This window comes from Moschus berezovskii, chromosome 15 (assembly GCF_049115385.1).
Source record: "Moschus berezovskii isolate FMDL1 chromosome 15, NW_MosBer_1.0, whole genome shotgun sequence".
Classification (NCBI taxonomy): Eukaryota; Metazoa; Chordata; class Mammalia; order Artiodactyla; family Moschidae; genus Moschus; species Moschus berezovskii.
This window is the reverse complement of record NC_142474.1, coordinates 82,823,443-82,835,630: the sequence shown is the minus strand read 5'-3', so window position 1 is coordinate 82,835,630 and position 12,188 is coordinate 82,823,443. Positions and strand designations below refer to the sequence as shown.

Sequence of the window (12,188 nt, the reverse complement as noted above, 5' to 3'; positions counted from 1 at the left end):
GCAGCCAACTGGGCACCAATTCAAAAGTGACAAAGATTATTGCTCTAGTACAGTGTGAACAGTAGGGAATTGGAAAATGGTAATGAAGAAAAAGTCTACACATGTAAAACTACACAGAAGACATGATGAGGTCTCCAGGGTGCTGGAGAACAGAGACACCAAGCAAGGTGACGACTTGAAATTCTCAGATGTAATGTTTCCCTCTGGTCTTAACTTTAATATTTCATGCAATCTTCTTTTCAACCTAACTACAAATTAGGCAGTTTAATGATAACAAATCAGTGACCCTGGTAAGATTACCAACTTGTACAGGACTTGTACATCTAGATGATCGACTAAAAATTGATTAGTCCACTCCAGAGTGGAAAAATTTTTTCTTCTCAAAGCTGGAGAAGTCAAGGTATACCCGCAAAGCAGAAATTTAGAAATAGGTAAGTCAAGGCAAGCTAATACTCAAAGCATGTAGAGAAAGGCAGCTCTAAGAGCATCCCACAGAAACATTTCAGAGCTTTCCTCTCCTCCAACACTGGTTTCTCAAGTCCTTTCTCCTCTTGATGGTATTCTCCAGTTTTTCATTTTATAAGTGTGTTATATTGACACATCTTATTTGTGAAGATGGAAAACCATCTCAATGATTCTATTCTTTCTTATCTACCATCATCATTATATATCTTGACTACTGGTACTCTCTAATTCCAGTCTTCATATGTGTTTTAATCACTTTTATTCAGTAACTTTATGTAAGGAGATTCCATCAGCATTAGTGTTTTCTCCCTCTAAGTTTCCTTATTCTTGCCTGTAATTGATCTGCTTTTGACCTTCTTCCCCAAATGAGTTCAGTTCAGTCGCTCAGTCGTGTCCGACTCTTTGTGACGCCATGAATCACACACCCGGCCTCCCTGTCCATCACCAACTCCCGGAGTTCACTCAAACTCATGTCCATCGAGTCGGTGATGCCATCCAGTCATCTCATTCTCTGTCATCCCCTTCTCCTCCTGCCCCCAATCCCTCCCAGCGTCAGAGTCTTTTCTAATGAGTCAACTCTTTGCGTGAGGTGGCCAAAATATTGGAGTTTCAGCTTTAGCATCAGTCCTTCCAATGAACACCCAGGACTGATATCCTTTAGAATGGACTGGTTGGATCTCCTTGCAGTCCAAGGGACTCTCAGGAGTCTTCTCCAACACCACAGTTCAAAAGCATCCATTCTTCGGCGATCAGCTTTCTTCACAGTCCAACTCTCACATCCATACATGACCATGGGAAAAACCATAGCCTTGACTAGATGAACCTTGGTTGGCAAAGTCATGTCTCTGCTTTTTAATATGCTATCTAGGTTGGTCATAACTTTCCTTCCAAGGAGTAAGCGTCTTTTAATTTCATGGCTGCAATCAGCATCCTCATATTTTATTGATTTTTGAATTTCTGACAGAGGCCACAGTCCCTTACACAGCATGTGCTCAGAAAATGCTTGCAGATATAAAGCACAAGAGCATGAAATGTTCTAGAACATTTTGTTTCTATTTTCTTACAAAATATACAACATACAGAAACATCTGAGCACAGCTGCATACCTCATGAATAATAACAAGGTTGGGCATCTAGTCAACCTGGTGATGGATTACAAGAAACTCTCTGTGCATCATTTTCTCTCTTCTACAGGCCTCCCATTTGGTTTTCCAGATCACTCTGGCCTTGCTTGTCTCAATACTGCAGGTGTTTCCTCTTGAGCCCCAGAAAGGGATGCAGTTGTTTAAGTGTAAATGCTATAGTGACTCTCAGTTAAAGAAAGGAGAGAGAAGGAGAGGGAAAAAATTAATCTTCTAACCCTTTGTTCCAGATTAATGAAATTCCAAAGGAGAAACATACCCTTTTACATCCATTCTCTCTTTACTTCATCTTTAAGCCCCACTCACTTCCAAACTGTCTACTACTTAGCTTTAGACAATATTGCTTTGAGCATATTTTGGTTTTATTACTTTAGGGGTGGTGGTTGGACAGTTAGAGAGGTTGGGAAGTTTGGGGTCTGCCCTTGGGGGTAGGGAATGGGGGAATTTTAGGGGTGAAGTGGGGAGAACTATGCATAGTTTCAGGTCATAGTAATTATATTCTCTAAAAACTGTAATGGAGTATGAATAGGTATCTGTTTAGAGATTTGTTTCATCTCAGTTTTACAGACAAAATGACAAAGAGTATCTATCCACCATGTCAACATTACTCCCAAATATTTCTGGTTAAGAGGAACTTGTGAAATAAATTCTATCATGAAAAATAAATCAGAATTAAACTCCTTTTCCATTCACTATCACATTAAAATGACATTTTAATAGAATTCTTGTTCTTGTAGCTGACTAGTCTGTGTATTGTAACAAGCAATAGAATTACATCAAGTAAACATGAAGATAAATAAACCTTCAAAACGAACTGCACAGTATTTAAAAATTAATAGACGCAGGAAAGCAAAACGTAAATAAATCAAATCTATTTTTTCATTGAACATTAGAAAAAGATAGTTTATAAAAATTTTCTTAAAATTGTGTATTCTGTCCAATGTGTCCTGTATCATTAGGGAAACTCAGCATTTATTACCATTTGTCATCACATCCTTACATTTCTTATTCTAATATTACATGAGAATTAATTTTATACTCTTGACTTTGCTTTTATCTTCTTGATTTTTCAAAGGATGCTTCACTCAATGGTTAGCATTGATCATATGCCAAATAGTTGCCATTTCAAGACTTCAACTTAAATTAAGACTACAACATAAGAAGGGAATTACATATATAAATATACTATTGATCAAAACAAAAGATTTGTCAAAAGCCTGAAATAAATCCCTATGTCTGTTTTAATGATAAATCCATCAGTCAGAATGTAATTCTTAAAATCCATTAAAAAATTTTCAGGACATTTAATAACTTTATGTTAGCATTTTTTATATTTCTTCCCAAAGCAGGCTCTCTCATTTCTGAACACTATAATAATGGAACATTCTAGCACCAAGAATTCAGCATTAGTGAACTTTATCTACTATAAGCATGACCAATACAGTTTCTACTTTTGGAAGGTTGGAAAATGAACATTTTAGTGACATCTCCTGGACCTGCGCTTTGTTGGTAAAGCAACCCCTGGTCTAGAAGTTGGATCAATGTAGTGGGAAAATGAAGCGATAAACTGTAAAAGCAATAAGCACACAGTGGTAATGCTACAATGCCAGGGAGCCGGTGCTGCTGCCTGACCCTGAGAAACACAGAAATAACTACATGGTGACTATACAGCTGAGACATTTGCATTTTAACAATCTCTTTAGGATTTTCCTATAGTTGTTTTGTTTTGTTTTCAGACCAGTCAATGACATAGCTCCTCAAAGATGCATCTTCATCTCCTATCCTTGCTGAACTTTGCGGTCAGAGGACTATTGACTAGAATATTAACTCCAGAATTCTGCCTGGGAGACAAGACTAGGGGAAAAACTTTCCCTGCAGACCATAAGGGAGTGAAGCAGGTTGAGTCTGCAGGGCGGCCTGAATTGAAACTGCTTATTCTCCCCCTTTCAGGATGAAAGCCTCAAGGACACAGCTTCCTGTCCAGAGCTGTTAGTCTCAGGCAAGCACATGTTTTCAGACTCAAGAGAGAATAGGCTGAGGGCATTCACTTCTACAGGTTATGTCTACTTTGGATATCTTGAAAACAGAAAGCCTTCAGTGTTGAAAACCAGAGGCATTTCCTACAGACTCTGCGATCTCCCGGTACCCCACAATACCTGTAGCCTGAGAGGCATGTTCTATAAAAACCCTCTCATGAAGTCTGGCTTTGCCCAAATTCTCTGAACAATTCTGCTGATGGAACCATAGATGAAAATAAATTTGCATCCCTAGTTGGAAGTGGGGCATAACAAATAGGGGGGCCAACACTGTGGCCAAACGGCATGTTTGAAACCATGACTACGAGAAGGCGTATTTGCCGCAATGCAACAGAAGCTTAAAATTCCGTGTTTCTTCTGTCTCTCTCTCTCCATTCCTCTCTTTCCTGCGCTCTGTCGTACCCCAGACTGGGGCTGTTCCTGGAGCTGGGGTCTCAGGATGAGAAACACAGAACAAGTACCCCAGTAGCTTCAGGTACCCAAGCAAAGCCTAGCCTGTCACATAGTAAATATTTGGAACAGAAATTAAAAGTTTCATATATTTTTATGTGCATAAGAAAAAAATTTCTCCAAAACTTACACTAAAATGTTCCATTTGCTGATTAAATCAATGTATGCATCAATAATTTTCACTTTCACTTTGTTTTTTATCGTTTGAATTTTCAATGAACTTGTACTATATAAATTTTCTTCACTTGTAAAAAATATTACTCATGATGGTCTCCATTTAACATAGACATCTGAGAGAAGTATAATGAATTTATTTTCAAGAGAAAGAACATCAATGATAAAACAAGGTGTTCATTTAAAATTTGTAAAGAGTCACAGATTTCATGAACAGGATGTGATCATAGCAACACACGGAGTAAAAGAGAAATATGGCAGCATGGAAACGGCAAATTTCATCTCAAGTTGTGGCCTTTAAAAAGTTCACTTAAGAGATAGTCATTAAATGACTACTCTATGCAAAACACTATAAAGAATGATAACAAAGGGCAGGACATAATCCATACCCATTAAGCATCCATCCCCCAAAAGGATGACTTCCTTATTGGTAAGTGCAACTCAAGCTAGAAGATTACAGACATTACTAAGGAGTGTGAAGGCAAAGCCATATTTCAGGCCACATTTCAGAGGGGTCTTGAAAGGTGAGTAGACTTAAAAGGCAAAGTGGGAAAAGGCATGTCTAGAAGGGGAAAGAGTAAAGAGTTGGAGATGTGAAAATAAAATGGCATTTTCAGGAAGCTTTGAGCAGAGCAGTTTACCTACAACCCAAGGGTGAGGTAAGGAAGACATTAGAAATAAAGCTGAAAAAGTAGATCAGGGCTAGGCTGAGTTGACACCTAAGCTCGTATGAAATCAAGAGCCAAACCATATATCTGTGCAGGAAAATTAAAAGGCCAAGGTTTAGGAATATTAACCTGGTGGGTGCAAGACAGAACGGTTTAGGGGGAAATTGGACATAGTGTGGCCAGTTTGGAGGCTGTTATGAAGTCTCAGTCTTAACGGCTTGCATTAGAAGAGTCTCAGTGGGTTCATATGCCTACAAGAGAATAAATTTCTATTATTTTAAAACACTAAATTTTTGGTAATTTGTTACAGAAGTCATGGGAACCTAACACACTTACAAATTTGTAATTTCTATCACGTAAATGAAAAATCTCAATATATGTTCACATGGTGACAATCAAAATGATGATCAATAATCAGTGAAACAATGATTAGTACAATAATGAAATGATTAATAAATCAAAGAAGTTTGAGATTAATTTTTTCAAAATATTTTTCTTGTTTTATTTATAATAGTCTCTTAAGAGACCATTTTTGTCAGAGTTGTTTAGAGTTAGAGAAACTCTGCTTCAAAACTAAATCTCCAAATTATTTAATTGTGTATGCTACACTTTTAAAGAAACATCTCTGCATCAGACAACTTTTATCTACCTACTGCCTTCTTACTTTCCAGGTTAAATAAGGGATATCATGAATCAACAGCAGCAAAATAATTCTGAGATACCATCAATGTGTAATATGAAAGCAACAAATACAAAAGTTACAGATGTAGGAAAGGGACTTTGTGGGACAGACAGACACTTACCCTTACGTACTCAAGAGAACACAACAGGGCTACTTCAAAAAACCTTTCCCCACATAAACCATACATATAGTTGACCATTTCTTATAATTTTCCATATCTGCTCTATTTAGAAAATTTGTTTTTTACCTATCCCACCATATAATCAAAGAGAAGTATGAATAAAGCAAGCTTTCATATCGCAAGTTTCTTAATTTCTTAATAACTCCTACCTTTTAATCCTGACTCTAGGACAGGGAGGCCTGGCGTGCTGTGATTCATGGGGTCGTAAAGAGTCGGACACGACTGAGCGACTGAACTGAACTGAACTAGGACACATAGTGTTTAAATTAAATCCTAAATATATTAAGAGATAATTAAGGACTATTTTGGTCAGAATTCTCCCTTTTTCAGTCAGATTTTGAATGGCAACCCTGAATGGAAAGGAGTAACATCATTCATGATCCAAATTGGTCCCTTCACCTTGCAGTGTGAGCTTCACTCAGACTAACAATGCAACCAGTGTTCCCTAAGTTTAAAACACTTCATCTTAAATGAAAAGCTGTTGAAAAGACTTTTGAATCTCAGGGAAAAGACCGTCTGGAAACTTAAATGCCATTCCAATACATTACAAATTAAATGCTACATTTAAAATTTTTTAGAAGCAACCAAAATGGTTGCCTCTTCAGATGGTCATTTTCTAAGATTCCAATTGGCCTACCCATTCTAGTAGCATGTGTGTTAAGTTGTAAAGAGACAGAGAAGACTCAATGGTGTGCAAGTTCATGATGAATCCTACATATTTTTTAAAAATACCAATAGTAAATTTTATAAGGCAGTTGAAATGTACTGATAATCCCAAACTGGCTCAGTAAGTAATGGACAAATCACAGCTGTTGGAACACTAGAAGTCCAATGACCCACAAAAGTGATTCCATAAGTGAATTACATTCTTATTAAGCAGGGAAATGTAAAAAAAAAAAAAAGAAGAAGACGAAATTTATAGATCAGGGAAAGTGTTTTAAATCATAGGATTCAACTAAAGATTTGTGAATTATCTCCTTGAAAGGTTGTCGCAAACATACTTCAATAGAGATTAGACAGCATGCTACTCTTCCCAATGTAGATAACAAGACTTGATTACATTTAAATTTTGTTATTATTCTTGAAATACTTATAAATAAATAAGTGAGCTTATTTCCCTGTCAGTGGGCATATTTTTACTTAAACCCTAAGCATGCAGGCTAGTGAGAACTAACTAAAATCCTATTGTGTAAGAGTTCAATAATCTAGACAGAAAAACACTATAATTAAGAGATAAAATGCATATATGATTTATGTTGTTTATACTAAAGACTTACATGAATTTTTAGAAAACAATTACTAATTTTAGTATCCTTCCATTTGATCTTTGAGTCTCAGGGGGCTACTTCTTAATGCCTCAAAGAAGTTCAGTTATTCAAAATTATCTTCCTCTCCTGTGTAACAAGTTTAAACAAACAAACAAAAAAGCAAATAAATAAGAAACAACAACAACAACAAATTTTTTTTTTTCACTTCTCCTAAAGCCTAAATTTTAGAAACTGGTGAGATACTCTTGGGCTTTTTTAATCTTCGGTTCAGTTCAGTTCAGTTGCTCAGTCGTATCTGACTCTTTGCGACCCCATGAATCACAGCACACAAGGCCTCCCTGTCCATCACCAACTCCCGGAGTTCACTCAAACTCATGTCCATCGAGTCGGTGATGCCATCCAGCCATCTCATTCTCCGTCGTCCCCTTCTCCTCCCGCCCCCAATCCTTCCCAGCATCAGAGTCTTTTCCAGTGAGTCAACTCGTTGCATGAGGTGGCCAAAGTACTGGAGTTTCAGCTTTAGCGTCATTCCTTCCAATGAACACTCAGGATTGATCTCCTTTAGAATGGACTGGTTGGATCTCCTTGCAGTCCAAGGGACTCTCAAGAGTCTTATCCAGCACCATAGTTCAAAAGCATCAATTCTTCGCCGATCAGCTTTCTTCACAGTCCAACACTCACATCCATACATGACCATGGGAAAAACCATAGCCTTGACTAGACGGACCTTGGTTGGCAAAGTAATGTCTCTGCTTTTTAATATACTATCTAGGTTGGTCATAACTTTCCTTCCAATGAGTAAGTGTCTTTTAATTTCATGGCTGAAATCAGCATCCGCAGTAATGCTTTTAATCTTAGCCACCTGCACAGAATAGTTCTTTTTCCCCCTCCATTCTTGCCCAAATCTCCCAGTTGCATTCTGCAACACACCAAGTATCTTGGGTTGTTTTAAAAGCTCACAGTGTTGAAAGACAGGACGGACAACATGATAGTTAAGAGGATGCGCTCTGGAGCCCCAACACCAAGACTTCAGTCGTGGCCCCACCGCTTTCTAGCACAAGATCTCAAACAAGTTACTAAACCTTCCCATGACTCCATTTTCCCATCTAATAAGGGAGCATAGTAACAGTGTCAACTAAGGGGATGCCTGTGAGTCTTAAAAGGGTTAATAAACAGAGAGAGCCGGGCACACAGTAGAAAATGACAAGAAGCTGCTGCACTGGCTGTTTTGTACATGTCTCTTTGACACAGAGAAAAGAGAACAAACCTTAGTGTTTTCAAGTTAAACGTTGTAAATGTTAAGATCCACCAGGAAATAAAAAGATGGACTAAGGGTTCTTTAGGAAGGAAAGAAAAAGGCTTGGCTAGGCTTGGCTAGAGGAAGCACATCCAGACTCCACTAACACACAGCACGTCTCTGTAGCAGGACACTTTTCATCTGTGCATTCATTATCCCTTCTGAGGACTTGGAGAGAAGGAGCTGGGGGAAAAGCTGAAATCAGTCACTCCAGATTTAGAAAAGGCACCTTTCCTACAGCTTCATCATCATTGTATGTGGCTGAAATACTCTACACATGAATTATATAATCATTTTGGGTAAAAAGAGTTTTAAAATACACTTAACATCTCTCTAAATAATTAATAAACAAAGATTGCAAAGCATGAAAATTATCCCATTGTTAAAGATAATTGTGTGTCATCTGCTTTTAAGGTTTAAACAAATTTCTGTTTTTAAGTAATGAAGTATAACACTTAATTCTCACAAATCAAAAGGCTATGTGTTATTTTGGATTATTTTTGAGGGACTTTTTAACTTTCACTTAAATTCTGGTTCATTTAGTGGAGAGATAGAAACATTCTTTCAGAGAAGGCAGTGGCAAGCCACTCCAGTACTCTTGCCTAGAAAATCCCATGATGGAGGAATCTCGTAGGATGTAGTCCATGGGGTCGCCAAGAGTTGGACACGACTAAGCGACTTCACTTTCCCTTTTCATTTTCATGCACTGGAGAAGGCAATGGCAACCCACTCCAGTGTTCTTGCTTGGAGAATCCCAGGGACGGGGGAGCCTGGTGGGCTGCCATCTATGGTGTCACAAAGAGTCGGACACGACTGACACGACTTAGCAGCAGCAGCAGAAACATTCTTTAAGGGGTTAAAATAATTAAAAACATTTCCTACTCAAATGATCTCATGGTCAGGCATGAACCAATGACATCCTAAATGCAAGTCTTCTCATGCTCTTTGTCCAGATCTGCATTGCTTTCTTTAATCCACATGCAGGAACTGCTTTGGGTCACCTACTTTACAGATGTCACAAGTGTGTTCCTATTTTCCTGGGTAAGTGAAGCACATGCCATCCTAGGAAGGTTTCTAAATGCTGGTATTGTCAAATACAATAGTCTATACAATAAAATGGAAAAAGAGCAAACTTGGTCATATTTCCAAAGAACTTTACCGTTTGAACTATGAGGAAAGATTAAGAAAGCTTGGATCACTGATCCTGGATAAAAGACCATACTAAGTTTCTGTAACTTAAAATTCCGACAGAGAGGATGATGAACATAGACAGCTTTTCTCACTATCTTTGCTGAAGAGAATTTCAGCTTCATTTCCTGCCCCCTCTACATTTGTTCCTTAGATGAGATTATCCCAGGTCATCTGTTATCAACATGAGTGATCTCCAAAGCCTAGGTTTCTCTGTTCACACATCCATGTAACTTTGGATGGAAATATCTCTGGATATCTTTGGATGGAAATTTCTTGAAACAATTATCAAAATAAGAGCCATCATTATGCAGCTTTTCTGCATTCCACCCAACACATATAGATACATTCACATATACCCCAATTGCCCCCACCTCCGCCACTTATTTGGTTAAATGATGCTTCTACCTGCTCAAAGCAGATAGATGCCAAGGTCCACTTTTAACCCCTTTACCTTCCCGTATCAACCCATCAGAATCTTTTATTGATTTGACTTTCTATCTCAGGAATCCATTATTTTCTCCATCTTTTCTGTCACTACAGTGGTTGAAGCCATCATTTTTTAGCTATATTGTTGCAAGGAGCTCCTAACTGGACCCACCTCTATTTTATCCTTTATACTTCTGCTAGTCTAGAATAATAACTCCAAAATTAAAATCTGACTGTATTCCCCTCTATCTGGAGCAATTCAATGAATGCCATTAGTTCTCTGTACCACAATGTCTACCACGTCTGGCTGTGCGGAAGTGCTTTCTAACTTCCAAACCTGTTCTCTACTTTCCTCTCACTGTTCCCACTCTTTGAACATGTTAATTTTTTTATCCACATAATTTTTGCTTGTCCTGAAGGGTCAGATGAGACACTTTTTCAGAAAACCATACAGATTTCTCTGTTAGCTGCTCAACAATCTAAACTCAATGTCCTAAGTCTTGGCTCCCTCAGCATGCTCTATGAATCACAGTATATTTAATTGTCTGTTAATTTAACCATTTCTCCCATTCAACCATTTGGTCAGGCATTATTTGCTATTAAATCCAGAATGCTTGGCACAGTGCCTATTACATAGCAGGCACTTTAAAAATGTTGAATCAAAGAGAATGAATAAAAGACACCAGTCCTGCATGAAGCAGGGCACTCAAAGCGGGTGCTCTGGGACAACTCTGACGGATGGGGTAGGTAGGGAGGTGGAAGGGGGTTTCAGGATGGTGGGACACATGTACACCTGTGGCTGATTCATGTCGTTATATGGCAAAAACCACCACAATATTGTAAAGTAATTAGCCTCCAATTAAAATAAATGATTTTTTTAAAAGATCAGGGCTATGGGAAATCCAAGATGGCTGCTTGGCTTTTCCCAGTTCCCTGACAAACCTCATTTTTTATTTGATGGGTTAAAGCCTCCCTGGCTACACGGGCCTCCCTAATGAAAAATCACGGAATATTAAGTTTTGTAAATTGTTAAATTAAGTTTCTAGTTTTGTTAATGTCTAGTGTTTACTAAGACACTGCTGAGACAGTTCCTTGTTACGTGATACTGCTAAAAGATTTAATTAAGTTATTAAAAAGGACACTCTAGGTTAGTTTCTAAGGCTTATCTCAGTAACCAATCTTCATATAAAGGTTGGATGCTCCATAATGTTCAACCAGGAGATTAACACCAGACTATAATCATTTAACGAATGAAGTCAGGTGACTTGGGGTATATCAGGCTTTATCTAATGAAAGTTCTTGACGTATAATTCTTATTTTACTAATACTGCTAGCTATGGCTATATTATTTTCTATGTCACTTGTTTCACTGAGCCTGTGATATAATGCTGAACTGACAGTTCCATATGAGATCAATAATTGTAATAATGTGACTCTGGGTATGGGAAAAAGCAACAAGAGGAAATATTTTCCTGGACCAGGAGGCTAGTAAGACAGTGGTCCAGAGCCTTGCAAGGCCTGGTCCAATTTTAACACACTGAGTGGCCCATCACTTCCCTAGACCTGGGAATGAGCCTTCCCAGCACCGCGGGACACAATGGCCATGAAATGGTGTCACATGGTCAGATAAGTGGCTATGAAGGGACCCTGCTGACTGGAAGTTGGTACTTGCCAGCTGCCTCTACAAAGATTACATCATGACCATTGCAAGCTGCTGAACTTCAACACCCTTGAAAGAAGTTCAGGGTGAAAATCAGGAATGAGGCACTCTGTGCTCTGAAAAAAAAAAAAAAACTGGCAGAACAGGCCTTCAGATAGTTAGATCTTTTCAGAAAAAGGTTTTATGAGTTCCAATTCTTGCATCTTCTCATACCTAGAAAAACACTGACATCATTAATGGTGAAATCTATTTTGGCTATTAAAAAAAAATTTTTTTTTTTTTTTTAACAATTAAAAGTCAAAATAGAGCAGCTATGGTTCAGACATCCTGGGAAATAACTATTTCCCAGATATCCCTAAAAATGATATTATGGGTGTGATTTCAGATTAGACGCTGTGACCTAATGTAGAACTTAATGCTCCCGTAATGCATTTTTGCTTCTGTACTTTGCTTGCTGCTCGTAAAACCAAAGTTACTCCATTTTAAGATAAGGTTGTTTTTAAGTAAAGATTCCTAAAATTGTTTTTGAAAAAATAAATAAAATAAAT

At 37.9% G+C, this 12,188-nt stretch overlaps 1 protein-coding gene across 2 annotated transcripts in view; it reads right to left on the bottom strand.

Annotated features, from left to right (window-relative positions):
• The window catches only part of LOC129556211 (ADP-ribose glycohydrolase MACROD2), an 805,465-nt gene that overhangs the window by 66,639 nt on the left and 726,638 nt on the right, over positions 1 to 12,188 (bottom strand). The window contains exon 5 of one of the 2 annotated variants that reach the window (XM_088844313.1): positions 4,494 to 5,186. The exons of the other annotated variant lie outside the window; for it this stretch is intronic. Coding sequence (XP_088700439.1) covers positions 5,179 to 5,186 — 8 coding nt within the window. The 3' untranslated portion in view covers positions 4,494 to 5,178. Of the gene's footprint in view, positions 1 to 4,493; positions 5,187 to 12,188 lie in introns of those variants that run through there. 2 annotated transcript variants of the gene reach the window in all.